The 14,102-nt window shown below is 44.2% G+C and overlaps 4 protein-coding genes across 4 annotated transcripts; all 4 read right to left on the reverse strand.

Annotated features, from left to right (window-relative positions):
* Nucleotides 1-5,686: 5,686 nt before the first annotated feature.
* CCR75_004178 (uncharacterized protein) lies at nucleotides 5,687-9,173 on the reverse strand (the record flags this gene model as incomplete). Its single annotated transcript, XM_067962266.1, is given in 5 exon segments — nucleotides 5,687-5,879; nucleotides 5,894-6,051; nucleotides 6,075-6,166; nucleotides 6,228-9,016; nucleotides 9,097-9,173. The coding sequence occupies 5 exon segments, from the start codon at nucleotides 9,171-9,173 to the stop codon at nucleotides 5,687-5,689; spliced, it is 3,309 nt and encodes a 1,102-aa protein (XP_067818370.1).
* Nucleotides 9,174-9,178: 5 nt separating this feature from the next.
* On the reverse strand, nucleotides 9,179-12,342 carry CCR75_004179 (uncharacterized protein). The gene is made up of 9 exons (XM_067962267.1): nucleotides 11,657-12,342; nucleotides 10,903-11,581; nucleotides 10,523-10,839; nucleotides 10,405-10,458; nucleotides 10,205-10,336; nucleotides 10,003-10,143; nucleotides 9,730-9,926; nucleotides 9,575-9,653; nucleotides 9,179-9,495 (listed from the first exon to the last, which is right to left on the reverse strand). The coding sequence occupies exons 1-9, from the start codon at nucleotides 11,776-11,778 to the stop codon at nucleotides 9,444-9,446; spliced, it is 1,773 nt and encodes a 590-aa protein (XP_067818369.1). The 5' UTR covers nucleotides 11,779-12,342; the 3' UTR covers nucleotides 9,179-9,443.
* A 133-nt stretch (nucleotides 12,343-12,475) lies between these two features.
* CCR75_004180 (uncharacterized protein) lies at nucleotides 12,476-12,846 on the reverse strand (the record flags this gene model as incomplete). The annotated part of the gene is made up of 3 exons (XM_067962268.1): nucleotides 12,476-12,568; nucleotides 12,604-12,714; nucleotides 12,772-12,846. 3 exons carry the CDS (start codon nucleotides 12,844-12,846, stop codon nucleotides 12,476-12,478), a joined length of 279 nt encoding a protein of 92 aa, XP_067818465.1.
* Nucleotides 12,847-12,899: 53 nt separating this feature from the next.
* CCR75_004181 (uncharacterized protein) lies at nucleotides 12,900-13,164 on the reverse strand (the record flags this gene model as incomplete). The annotated part of the gene is made up of 2 exons (XM_067962269.1): nucleotides 12,900-13,079; nucleotides 13,105-13,164. 2 exons carry the CDS (start codon nucleotides 13,162-13,164, stop codon nucleotides 12,900-12,902), a joined length of 240 nt encoding a protein of 79 aa, XP_067818073.1.
* Nucleotides 13,165-14,102: the final 938 nt, after the last annotated feature.

Raw genomic sequence — 14,102 nt, forward strand, 5'->3', positions numbered from 1 at the left:
CCCGATGTAGCCAGAACGGCTGTAAGCACCCCAAGCGGTACGCTTTACGAGTGGCTTGTGATGGCTTAAGGTTTAAAAACGCACCAGCGACATTCAACCGAGTGGTGGCTCACGTGATACGTAAGCTTCGTGTCTACGTGCCCCATTACTTTGACGATGTATTCGTGCATAGTATGGCCGAGCACAGTCTGACCGAAATAGATTCGTTCAAGTGTCATTTGGATGCCGTGTTGCAGACTTTGAAGGACGCCCAATTGTACGTCAACTTGCAAAAGTGCGTCATAGGGTCCCCGGTATACCTGTGCTGGGCTGCATCGTTGGTACACATCGTACTCAGACAAGGCAAAATTGGTAAAGGAATGGCCAATCCCACGACATGTGAAGGATATCCTCAATTTTTAGGACTCGCTAATACTTGCATAAGTACAGCAAGAATTATGCCGAGCGAACTAAACTATTATCTGACCTCCCTAAAAAGGACGCATAATGGGTTTGGTTAAAAGAACAAGATGATGCATTCACATCAATAAAGCAATCTCTTATAGAGGCACCGGTCTTGGCATTGCCCGACGCGAATAAGCCGTTTAGCGTCGTCTGCGATGCAAGTAATTTTGCAATCGGCAGCGCGCTCATCCAGAAGGATGACGACGGCGCTGACCGTGTCATCTCTTATCAGTCCCGGCTTTTAAGAGCCGCGGAACTAAATGACTTCGTGCATGACAAAGAAATACTTTCAATAAACTATGCAATACGCTCGCAATAAATATTTGTGCATATCGACAGAGATGGCATGTATGATTAATCAAATTCAAATTTTGTATTTAGCACGAGTAAATATAAATCAGTCTGAAATATACTTTCTAGTTCACAAGTCCGCACGTGGAGCCGGATTATTGCTACCGTGACATCACTTAAAAAAAGGGTTTCTAGTTCGTTGGGTGAGGTCGCTTAAACGCCCACTAACTACCTCACTATACGTGAGAGAAAACGGTTGACCACTTCAACACTGTGCCCAAAGATGTGTTCTAGCAGTGCGTGGCAGCTTTATGCGGCGCCCGTCTACACTCTTGATTGGTTGATTTTACGTATAATTAATCCTGCCAATCGCTAAAAGACATGATCGTGCAATGTGCAAGGAGGCGCCATACATAGTTTGTTATTAATTCAATAAGTCAGTAGTTGATATAAGATCGGTGCGTAGGAGATTAATATATTAATACAGATTTACTTTCTCTCTATTCTAAAGCCTCTGACCTAACCTTTCTTAGCTAAGACTACTTAGCTTCCTGTAATCTTCATCTGCACGTCGTGTACGTGTAGTAACCGAACCATCCCACCTTTACTGTAATCAGTGTAAGTTGACTAGTAGTGTTATCAGTAATAGCAAAGGATGCCCCGTTGCATTGATGTGACGGAGTCACATAGCACTACTACGGAGGAAACGCGCATGAGAGATGTTCGTTTATTTACGATTAGCTGGATATGTAATTTAAGCCAATATACGCAAATATTTCGCTTATGCCCGTGTCCTATAGCTAATCAAATCCTGTTATAAATTCCTTGAGTTACAATACTTTCAGAAGTGTATCTCGCCCCTGTCGTCAATCGGAGAGTGTTGTAGTCATTTTTACTCATATTCTAATCTATAGCTATGTTACTCGAAGCAGTACCTTCAGCGCAGTATCCTTACTTAAAAATTGCAGAGCTCTCTACGCAGAAGTTTGCCAAAACTCAGGAGTTAGATACCGTCGCTGTGCACAAGGACAGGCAGCATCAAAGATCTACCGCTCGAACTAGTCGTATAGACCGGAACAAGGGTGCTCAGCTAAGTCAGCAGCACCCGAAAAAGTATAAAACGCCTGTCTATAAGAGAGAGTGAAAAATTCTAGATCGATTGAAACATCTATTTTAGAGAATCTTGTTGTGGTTGAGCAACCACAGCTCAAGGTAGTTGAGGGGAGGGGTTGCTCCTCAAGTTTTAAAGGAAATAAGTCCCAAAACTTTGAGAGAATTTGTCCCCAAGATTTTAAAAGGAGCCCCCAAATTCCCTATGAAAAAATTTATACAAAAGGCATTGAGACATTGAATGCAAAAGAAACCACGGATCGAGTGTAGTCGCTTACAATTGATATTATATCCGAAGGTAACTTTGCGGATACCTCAATTGCTAACGCTCAAAACGATTCTTGCCTGATCTGCGTAGTGGTAAAGTCGAACAGATCTGAGTACTTATCACAGATGACGAGAACATTACCAACACTCGGCCGGCAAAGTATATCCTGAGATTAAATGAGTTCTCGGTAGTTTAATAATAGATAAAAGTGCCCTCGACGAGAAGACACTGACTTATCTTTCTTCATCAAATGACTTAAGTCTTAATTGTGTAAGTCATTAAAACTTCACTAAATAAAGATTTTATCGAACTCAAAGATGGGTCGCTAATTCAGCACCAAAATCTGCCTCTTATTAAAGTATTAGCTATCGCCTTGTTATTTTCCGATAGTTTCGCAGCGGACCATTTGAGTAAGTCAACCTCCCCACATAGCTCCCCGACGTTCTTTAAGAGGACTGTGCATGTGTATAATGATTTGAATGCTGCACCAGTACCGGTCCAAACACCGGTACCACGAAAGATGAAATCAGTGATGGTATGCCAACGAGGTACCATCTTTCGTCCATGGATCCAACGGAAAGGTTCTACCAGATCCCGGAGCGTGAATAGGTTATCTTGCTCAGCCATAAGCAACCCAAGCAAATTGCTTTGAGAGAGGCTAGTAAGCCACAAGAGCTTAGTAGTGACCTGCAACATTCAACCGATGTGTTACCAATATGTTGAGATGCGAGATTTTGCACCTAGTTAATTTGCGATACCTTCATTCATGGTCGAGCCATGAACGGAAAGTCGGACGTAAAAGGGCGTTGTGCTCCATTCAAAAGGTTCTTACATTTATGCGTGAGCAAAACCTCTACGCCAATGTCAAGAAGTGTATATTCGCTGCAACTGAAGTACCACTTCTTGAGGGAAATTTGGATGGAAAGGTCTCCACCCTGATCCTGAAAAGATTAAGGCTATCAACGACTGACTTTGCTCGTGAAATAAACGGACTTCGGAAATTTCTCGGCCCAGCGTCGTCCTTGCGCAAGTACTCACGCAACGATCTGGAAATGACAGGCCATCGTTTCTATCAGCTCAAGAATGGAGCGCTGTTTTCAGTGTGCTCATAAAATAATCATTTGCAAGCTTGATGAAATCTCTGTTTCTGTAGATTGCAAACCACAGACCCACAGACCATTTCAAGTGGTCTCTGACGCCAGCGATTTTGCAATCGGCTTTCGTTAATGCAATATAATACAGACGGTACACAGCGCGTCATCTGCTATCAGGTGCGTCTCTTTCAACCAGCTGAGCATAACTATCCAGTGTATGACAAGGAGATAGACCGATCATTGCTTATACGGACCATGCGTTTTTACACACGGCCGTAAGTAGTCCATCCTCATGCGTAAAATGCAGATATGGTTATCTTTATTCTTGCATTAATTTTTCTCCTTGGAATACGAACCAAGACGACTTAGTGTCGTTTCTGATACGTTTTTGCGCTGGCCTGATTTTGAACCGGCTGCGCCAATCAGCAGTAATGATAAGCCCACTAGTTTCAAGTGTTCCGTCGTCAACATTACTTGACGATGTTAGAAGAGCCTATGAAGAGGACAATGCTCATAAAGATTGAAAAAAATCCATCAAAACAGTCATTAAAAGGATGGCAAGATTGTATCGATTCTGATCAGATCGATACACGGCACGCAATGATTTACTGTACTATGTAGTCAATTTCGACGACATTCTATGCGTCGTCATACCTACACACTATGATGTACAGGGCGCAGCATACATAAGTACCAATATGTGAACATCGTGGACGTGAGAAGCGTTGCGACTCTAAATTCCGTCAATTGGTTGTCCTAAAGTGTACACAACTCATGAGCTCTCCAGTATGAGCTCTTGCGTAAGTACATACGTGCTGTCGAGGTTTGTAAATGGGTGAAGCCTTGTCTTTATCCCGTGTTCCGTTACAACCTCTGCCTGTTCCGGCAGAGTGTGTGGCGGTCCGAATCAACGACTTCCGTCTTCGGACTTGCGAAGACGATCACACGAATAATGGTATTTTGAATTTCGGTCGTTACAGCATGAGGGTGCATTATGTTGCAGTCCTGGATTCAATAACAACCGAAGTCTGTGCTCGTGCCTCTATTAACACGATGTTTCGAGGTCGCGGGTTACCCGGTGATCTAGTTCTGGTTCGAAATATTCCGGTTCACGGCGAAATCACGGCAATCTATGTTCAAATTAGTCGGAGCTGTCAATTGAAAATGTCAACTTCAGACCATCTGAAATAGATAACCAGACAAAACGTACAAATCGTATCCTCGAAAAGAAATTTTGCGGATACGTCCACTACTTTACGAATTGAAGTGGGTTTCTGCCGATGGCAGAATTTGCCATCAATGGTTCGGTGCATGCATCAAGCATACACCGTTCTTCGTGAATGGCTTACGCCATCTAAGTATACCCACCTTGTTCGACTGTGGCTCTAATCCGAGGGGGGGGGCTCGCTCAAGCAGACTAATCTTACTCTTGCTTATCAGGTATTGAATCAACGTCAATGCGGAAGTCATCATGTTGATTCAATTAAATTGAAGAAGACAATCTCAGTAATAGCAATAAGGCTATTGGTGACTTTGAATCTAACAATGCTGATATACTCAGTGTCGACAATAGTACAATCCTGGGATCAATGAAGCTCTCACTAAAGAGAAGAATGATATCTCCGCAGTACGCACTAAGCGCACCAAAAGTAAATCCAAGACCGAGTCAGCAGGCGGATACCAGCTGGCTCAAGAAGAAGTGGATAGTTTTGTAAAGATTAATGGCTGATGCGTTTAATCGACGGAAACCCGATGCGCTGACATTCATAAAGAAAAAATGCTCTTTGTTTAAGATTAAAGACCTAGTCCTACTGGCTACGATAAATTTTCCCAACCATGTAGTGACGAATTTCGGAAAGGACAAATTGCTGCCCAAGTATATTGGCTTATTTCGGGTAATGCTCCGCCAAGGCTATGCATGCACGATCGAGCTGCCTGGTAGAATGCGCACGCATCCTACGTTCTACGTGAATAGATGCCATTTCTATAGATTTGCATCCCTGCATGGCGAGCGTATCGTAATGAATACCTCACCTTCCGGATGGCGCTAGACGTCGTCCCTTTCAATGTGAATGCACCTATGTGCATCACACACACAAGGGTGTAGCGGCAGGTAAATCCCTTCTCATAAAGGAATTGACGTTCCCGTTAAGTGTACGAATTGGTGTGTAAAAGCCCTTAGCCCGTTACAAATATTGTGCTATTGTTTTAAAGTTGCACTTGGGTTCGCGAACCTCATTTTTTTAACGAAATATTTTTGACTTGCTCTGGCCCGGATAAATTCTGTCAATGCATTTTACGCGTAAATACAGTGAAACTAAGTCAGCTAAATTAGATTAGAAAACGAAGCAAAGACATTGATAGCTCATTTGTCAAGTATAAAGATATTTAAACTAATCCCTCTACTTCCAAATGTCGCCTACAAGTTTAAATCTGCCGAACTCGATCAACCCAGGATGACAAAAAGCAAACTTGCATCTTAGCGAGCTTTGCGTCCGCGAGCGTACGCCATCGCTCGACGGTCTAGGCACTTGGTCTTTTGCACTGAAATAGCACTTGAAGGCACCGGATGGTAATTATAATCAGCGATGGAGTGCTGTATCTGGCAAGGAAAATTTTCTTCTTTATCTTCCATCCCAAACTTGCGCATACGAGCAGTTAGCGACAAAATTCTTTTATTACGTACAAACCAGATCCTACCCATTCATCGTCCGTTGCTGCCATGGCGTGTAGAGAATATAACGCCAAGGTCAATTGAAGCCACTGAACAAGTAGCTCGGGACCTAAACAAACAGCAAGTAGACACTGCCCCAATTGAGTGTTAAAAAAAGTATGCCCCAATGGCTTTATTTCACAACAGCTAGAACCTGTGTCGCCAGCGACAAGAAGAAAATCAAATTGCAAAACTTTCTCGTTTTCAGCGCTAATACGATAAAGGAGATAAGTAACAGTTCAGAGCCTAAGCACAAAACTAAATCAGAACGTCATCATATCAACGCGATAGAAAGCACATGACATACCATTCAAATCCAAGAGAAAGCTGTGGTGCGCTAGGCCCTTAATCAAAAAGACAAGCGGAAGAAGTACTCGAGAAGCTGTGACCATGGCCGTGGGGCCATTTGTACAAAAAAGCTGGACAAGAAAGGCGTACCAAAGACAGACTGGCACCCACGGAGGAGCCCATGAGAAAACGTACTGAATAAGTAGCGGGTATCCATAAACAATTGCAAAGCAAATGCCAATGTGGCGATGCGTCATGGTCGCATGAAATGCGACCCGATGAATCCGAATCAAGCCCGAGGCCGCGTGTAATGAAAGCAGCAGACCCATTTTTAGTGCTACTGTTGTGATTGACCAAATTGAACGCAACGTGGTAGCACGAAAACCCGTGAGAATAAGCCGATCAGCAATCCATTGCCGTGTATTGTGATATGCAAGCAATCCCGAAGCAGACGCTAAAGTACTTCCTTTACGCACTCCCTGCTTCACTTTCGTTAAAAATGGTTTTCGTTTTAAAGCCAAGAGCTTAAGCAATTTATCTTTCGCTTCCGTAGTCGAACCGTTGACAGCATTTAACGCCGTAGAGTCTACCGGTGATTTACGCTTATCTTTCTTGCCGCGAGCCAACTTCTTTTTGTCAGTTCGATCCTTTTTAAATTTCTCACGGTGACTATCCCTGTCATCTTGCTCTGACTCAGCAAATAGAATCTGATAGAGCCGGAAAAGATAAGAGTATTCAACTATCTTCGTCGAAACAGGTAAGCTGTTTTGCGTCACAGCAATAGCTTTTTTCTTGGATTGTTTTTTTAATGACGCACGTTGTTGTTCCGTACTTGCTTGAGTGCGCTCATTATCCGATTTTGAGCGTTTCTCAGACAATGTAAGATTCACGGACTTTACTGACTCTGTTGGAGCTACTGCACTCAACTTCTTCTCTGCACCCTGCACGGATTCATGTTCATCAATAGCTGATATTGAGTTGCATTTCTTTCGAGCGCTTGCGTCACGCAAAGTGTCAGGAATGTCACGACACGTGCTCGCGTCTTCACCCTCACTAGAAGATCTAAGCAATTCTACATTCTTTTCCACGGTATCATCGCTTGCACGATTCATTGTGTTTTCACCTTTGCCTCCACACTCTTTTAATGATCTCGGTGTAGTTGCTTCGACTCTAGCCAATTGGGCTCTTACCGGGCTCACTCGACCTTTTGTGTCTTTTTGATCTCGTTCAATATGCACGTCGGTAAATGTTTGGCTTTTGCGCTTTTCATGGCATTTGCCAAAAGATTCGAGTGGCAACGCAGCATGTGAGACGACATCTCTCGAAATTGCGTGCTCTTTCGTAGCGTCCTTTGCGTATTTCTCGCGATAAACTTGGCGGCGAAAAGTCGTTCGGTCGGTTCCTTGACTATTATTTCGCTTTGAGATACTACGATTATAAGCCTTCGTATCCTTCCGACGCTTTAATTCACTCGGTGCAAAAGAAGTTGGCTTTTCGGATTTTTCTCGTCCTAGCGAGGCAGTCAAGTCGGATCGAAAGTCGTTACTCTGATTTGTCGATCCTCGACTGCTCTTTTCTCCAGTGTACCAAGTAGCTGGAGGTACGCACTGCTTATCTCTAATTCGATCGAACTTGTGGCCAAAAACCTCCGACTTGAAAGGGGACTCACGCACGATCGAGGCGTTCGTATGATGCCCGCTGCGTTGTACTCGTTTAGCAAGCCCATGATGAAAAGCATCCTTTGTCTCTGCGTGATACTCAAAGGCCTCTGCTCGCAGTTCGGAGCGGCCTTCAAATTGATTGCTACTCCTTTCATGCATGTCTGTAAGACGCCGAGGTATTTTCAAAGACGTCCCAGCGTGAAATCGATTATTACTTGTCATCGCTTGGTCATTCCATGCAGCTAATCCAAAGTCCACATTTTGCCGAGCACATTTGCTTTTTCGCTCGTTGATAGACATCGAATGTGCATTAAGCTCGGCTAGACCCGAGTTGGACCCTCCTAGTTGGCCAATATGGTCACGACGCGAACTATTCTCATTTATATCTGACGATAATCGCAATGTAGGCACCAATCTCGAATCATTCGAATCCTTGCTCGGTAGGTACGCTCGATTACGACTCTTACCGGATGATGAGGTTCGAAGGCTATGAAATGAATTGAAAAATGTGCTTCCATGCTCGTGCTCCCTGTCTTGAACTTCAAACTCGCCATTACCTGTCATGTCGAATACATTCTGTCCAGGAGGTTTCGTCAGTCCCGGCGGGTACTGGAGCTCTTGGCATAGCTGATAGATATTTGAAGACTGCCAAGGTTGCATAAAATCGGAATGAAAAGGGCTTGACGTCTTATCCAAAAACGATAGCCTTCTCTCTTCATGATACAAATCTCGGCTTCGACACGTTCGTGCACTTCGATTGTCCATTGAAAAGCTTTCAGCTGCCTCTGAAATCGCGTTAGTGGCGTTCGTAGCATCATAATACATTGGACTTTTAGGCCGATTAAGCCCATAACGAGTGGTTGACTGCCTTGTCGAGTCTTGATACTTTTGCGAAACTTGTGGCGTATAAATCGTATCTTTAAAATCGGATAGTAACGAGCTAAACGGTTGATGAGGCGATGCGGGGCTTCTTGTTGAACGAAACGGTGATAGTTGGAGCGCTGGTGGCTGCGCCTCAAGGCCACGAAAGGCCACGTTACTTGCCAATGCTGGCGTCTTGGAAACAGCAAGATTTGAAGCACCAGAACTCGAGACTGGGACCGACGACGTTGCTGTGCGAAGTGGTCCAAAATGTGCCTTCATGTGGCTACCGTGAAAGATTTCACGAAAGTACAAGGTCACTTACAGTTGTAATTCATTCATAAGAGCCAATAATAAGAAATGCACCTTTTTCTTGGAGGCGAGTCATCGGTGATGCCCCCAGGCAGGAAATACGTCATGGCCACGTCGTCGTCAGCGTCCATGGCCCCAACAATTAAGTTTTATCTCAATTAAAACGAATTGCAAAATGGTACGATTTGATGTGGCGTACACTACATTCAACTTGCTTTTCATCGTCTTTAGTATAAAATGAGCCTATGAGTATCTAAGGTCGATTGGCTGCTCAACAAGGCGAACAGCGCTGATAGCAATTGTCTTCGCAAATAAGTAAACGGGAAGTTGCTACGAGTTAAGGAGAATGCAACTGGCTACAGCCTCGTCAACTACTTAGGACCATTCTTGCAGTTTTTTTTTTAGTTTTCACGAAAACCATCGCGGGTGTTGGTTGCAAAATGCGGGGTTGGACTGAGCATTCAAGAAACAAATCAGTTAATCAGCACTTACAAACAACTTGTTTACAAAGGTGCTTCATTCACGATCGCACCAAATGAAAGAATTCGATTCGTCTTCAGCATCCGAGTCGTCTTCGATAGTCAGGCATGAAACTGTTAGCTCAAGCTCTTCTATTTCCACTAGCAGTGAAAATGGTCGGGAGTATTAAGCTACAATCAGCAAGGAAAGCAAGAGCTTGTATCGTACCTGGAACAACTGGACGAAAGTCTCCAAGCTGGGAGGACGAGCGCATCTGGCGACGAATGCGCTCCTGATCAACAAGCGAACACTCGGTAAAATTGTGTTTTGTACTTTGTGTCTCTGTCTCTTGATCCATATAGACTTCCGCTCGACAAAGTGGACACGATGTGTGATTCCACAACCACTTGTCAACACAGCAAGCACTAAAGGAAAGAAGAGAATGAACACATGTAAGCATCAATAACTACAACACCTATTATTCGAATGCAATCTACATACTGGAAAAAATGTTGGCACGGTAGCGTGACAATGTGATCACCGATGCCATAGCAATGTTGGCAAATTGTACACTCCTTGCTGATTTCATTAGCGGTTCCCAAAGCTAATGGGAGCTGGTACCGAACCTCAATCGGCAGACCCCTGCATCAAAAGAAACAATACTTAAGATTGCTCGATGAAACAAAACAACAGCTGAACGTACTTGACTTCGGCCATCGGACTCAAGCATTGGAAATCTGGACTGCTACTGAGACCACAGTCCCCTTGTAAGATTTGGCGATATATTTCTTCTTTTGCTAATTTACTAGCGACTCTATTGTCAGCTTTCTCCACGCTGTCGTCAAAAGGTGATGCGAATTATTAACATCCAGATTTATCGATTCAAAACCAAAAAAAACGTACCCGAACAAAGGGTCCATTGACAACAACTGACTAAGCTCTTCATCGCTACTGCTGCTACATTGTCACAGTATGTCAAATACAATCCCACTCATACAACATACAACTCGCGCTTGTGTACCTTGATCCAGAACTCATGATTCTGTTCTTCGACACTTCGTCGCAAGGCCACGCAAACGCCTTGGTTTCCAAAACATCCAGACGATTACATGTTTCAATCGAGCGCTTGCGAGCACTGCTTTCTTCTTTTCTGCGATTCCGAATACAATCTTGCAAAATTGCCCGAGCACAGTGTACAAGCGGATCAATTGTCGAATATGCCTGACGCTTTATTGAAAAGGAACTTGCCAGGGCCGCGGAGATTGCGGACGACGACGTCGGTAAGGAGGAAGGTTTAGTCGACCGTGGCAATGTTTCGTCACGATCAAGTGCTAGTGTCTTTGTCACAACAAATCTATTCAAAAGATCTTTTCTCAAACTCATGTCGTCACTTTAGCGTACCTGCGATAATGGCAAGTCCGAAAAGGCAGACACAGAAGCCTCTGGATTAGGCGCTTTAATGTCCGTAGTATGCAAAAAGCGAGCAGTTCGTGGGCCGGCACTGCGCGGAGCTCGACCATGAGTTACCTGCGACGAAGAGCTCTTGGCATTGCGTTTTTTTTGGTGAAATATCGGTCGCTTCGTCACTGACCACGAACTTTCCGAGCCATTAGCGTGTTTTTCCTCGCGTTCTGAAGGCATACATGGCGACGACGACAGCGATTCTTTAAGCGACGCTTGGTTGCTGGAATGATTCAATAGACCACGACTTGACACGGATGACGATAACATTGTCTTCTTCTTGATACATACGGCCTTAATTCGAGAGCTGTGTGTGGCTGTCGAAACAGAGAACAATGGAGCAGCGTCAGAGGAACGAGACCACGTGAGGTCGTTCGCGCTGTTGTCCGTGCTGAGCACTCGAGAAGAGCGCTTGGGACAGCGTACTGCACTTCCAGGCGCAGTTTTCGCGGCTATCTTGGTCGTATTAACACAAGTGTGATGATTTAAGTCATGTAGCGAGCTTATTTGGCTGCTAGAAGCTGTGAGGCCACTCGTGCCATGAGTCCAGCGCCACCACAAACCCGCTTCCAACTCGGACGACTTTATGCCATCAGCACCACCTGACTCCATCCCTTCACTACACGAGTTTTAGTCGTAAGATTTTAGCTGACTTAATGAGCATATAATAGACATTTTTAGTAGCACGACGCACCGCTCAAACGCGTCAAGTTTTATACGATTCTTTAAGACTGAGTAACGACACGGTTCGTGAATTCTAATTTTACAAAACCAGATTACACGGGAGTATTCTACGCCGTCGGCCAAGACGTACATGACAAGTCACACTACGAGAATGCTACGGCATGGACGGGTACGCAATGAGAAAAGTGACAAAATGAATGAATAGAAGGGACCGACGATGAGGACGCGGGCAATGCGCAAGTATTATTGCGCACTCGCGTCACTGACCCTCGTGTTCTGTAGGGGCGGGAGTGACCAACGCTTATTGGTTACAGTTATTGGTGTACTGCCCACAGATTTGTTCTTGAATCGTTCGAATTAATTATCATTGCATCACTCACTTTCTTTCAAGGCACGAATCAGTCCATGAACTTACAACTATCTTCTCGCTTTTTGCTTGCAACTCCAGCTTCAATTGCAGTTTAAAAAAAAGCAGCAATACTTTTGTCCACTTCAATGCCTGGATATTCCAGACTCACCAGGAGGCAAGGACGCTATCGAACTACATTTTATATCCTACGTTTTTTGTGTCCAAATCATTCAAAAGGCGATACAGAAAGTTTGCAGGTTTTTGCCAAGCCTATCTAAGTATGAGGTATTTTGATTGGCTTAAAATAATACCGTTTAATGAATGCTTATCAACTTATTGAAACGGTCAAATCCGAATGAGTGCGTCTTACTTATAGTACATAAAATTTTACACTGTTCTAGATTTTTTATCTGCCGAAAGCGCAAGAAACAATTGGTGCACTAACCTTAAAGTGCTTGGCGGTAAACTATTTGTCAGTGTTTAAAAATAGATACACGGGCCAACCACCGTTTGCAAAGACTGCCGCGATTCTTCCTCCTCGTATGCCGCTTTCAAATCTTCCTTTTCGAGACGCTGGGCTAGTTAGTGCATCTTCACACTTGCCTTACGTGTGGGCTTCTGCTCTGTCGTTTCACCTTTCTGTCTCTGACCAGTTCCGGGTTGCTGCTGCTAAATCGCTTTGTTTTTGGCTTGCGCTTCAAATCTGCCCAAAGGAATTCCTAGACTACTTGACAACGTCACTTTTTGCTTGCAAATGTCTTCATTTTCGGCAATACGAACTGTCCCTGACTTTTTTTTTCGTTTTGCGAAGTGAAGGCGCCTCTCTCGCAACACTTTGGGATGGTGTCCATCGTAGAGAAGATACTGGTTGCGTTCGAATAGTTATTGTTCCTCAGGCTCAGCTTCATCTTCGGTCGTCATCATCCTCGCTGTCCTTTTTGTCCGTAATGTTGCCGCGACGCATTAACCGCACGCCGCTTGCTAGATCCATAAGTCTAGTGATATGGGCTTCATAGTCAAAGTAATCGACAACTCTTTGGTCCACGTTCTCCTCAGCCGCTTGATTCACAAAATTATCATCCAACTCTTTAAAAAGCCTCGTCGTTCACAAGTGTTTCTCTCAGGTCCTCATCCATGACATTTGTGGTCGGCGTAATGGCATCGAGCATTCAATCTTGCTCATCGATACTGGGTAGTGCGCTTTCTGTCAAATCAACTTTCCTCGACAGCGTACGGGCCTCCTCGCGAGCATCAAAGCGGCTCGTAGAAGTAAAATTTACCCTGTCCCATCTCCTTTAAGTGCTGTAAGTATTTGTACCCATCTCTCGGCACACCATTTTCATGTATTATGTCTTCAGCTTCCACACCACCAAAAAAAACATTTCGTGGGGGATGTCGACTTGCTCTGCTCGAAACCTTTAATTTGGTGAATGCCTAGACCCAACCCGGGTTTTGGCTAAAAGAAGATTCTTGACCCGGTATTTATTTTAGCGAATCGAAATACCTCAACTTAGATGGTGTGGTTTATCAAAAGCCTGGATGGGTCTAGACATTCCCGTTATTTTAATTAGCCAATCGATTTAACTGTGGCATTAAAGCAACATATAGTATCTGTAAGTGAAATAATTATGTGCGCCGTGCTCCATGATTGGTTCGCCCGAGCGATTGGCTCGGAATTGCTCAATCTTTTACAATTTGTCACTTTCCAATTTTCCTTCAGGTACCTGGTTCGTTGAATTTACACTAAGAAACACGGAAAATCACTTAATTTTTCGTTTAAAAATACATGCAGTCAACTTGCCGCTTCTAAAATCATGAAGGTTGCGTTCATCATACTTTTGGCCATGACCAGTACAGTATTCTTCAGTGGTGTATGGCCAATCAATACGGGGCCTACGAATGGAGTTGTATCCCACGGAAGTAGGATATTAAGTCCCTACGTCGACTGGGCATCGACCCCGCATTATTCACACCCCGCTCTTTCGATGTTCACGACAAAAGTAACACTGGCTAAGTACGCAAAACGGATCGGGCTCGATCTTGCACATTATAAGGCCGCTGGAATGGCAGCGGTTGAGAATGACTCAGCTGTGAAACAACTGTTTGA

This window comes from Bremia lactucae, linkage group LG9, assembly GCF_004359215.1.
Source record: "Bremia lactucae strain SF5 linkage group LG9, whole genome shotgun sequence".
Taxonomy (NCBI): Eukaryota; Oomycota; class Peronosporomycetes; order Peronosporales; family Peronosporaceae; genus Bremia; species Bremia lactucae.

Excerpts from the sequence above, each read along its gene's own strand:
- CCR75_004179 (XM_067962267.1), bottom strand. The coding sequence starts at position 11,778 with ATGTACGTCTTGGCCGACGGCGTAGAATACTCCCGTGTAATCTGGTTT. Across the intron at positions 11,582-11,656 it reads AAACTTGACGCGTTTGAGCG|TGAAGGGATGGAGTCAGGTG; the intron begins GTGCGTCGTGCT and ends AAACTCGTGTAG. Across the intron at positions 10,337-10,404 it reads TCAATGGACCCTTTGTTCGG|CGTGGAGAAAGCTGACAATA; the intron begins GTACGTTTTTTT and ends TTTTGACGACAG.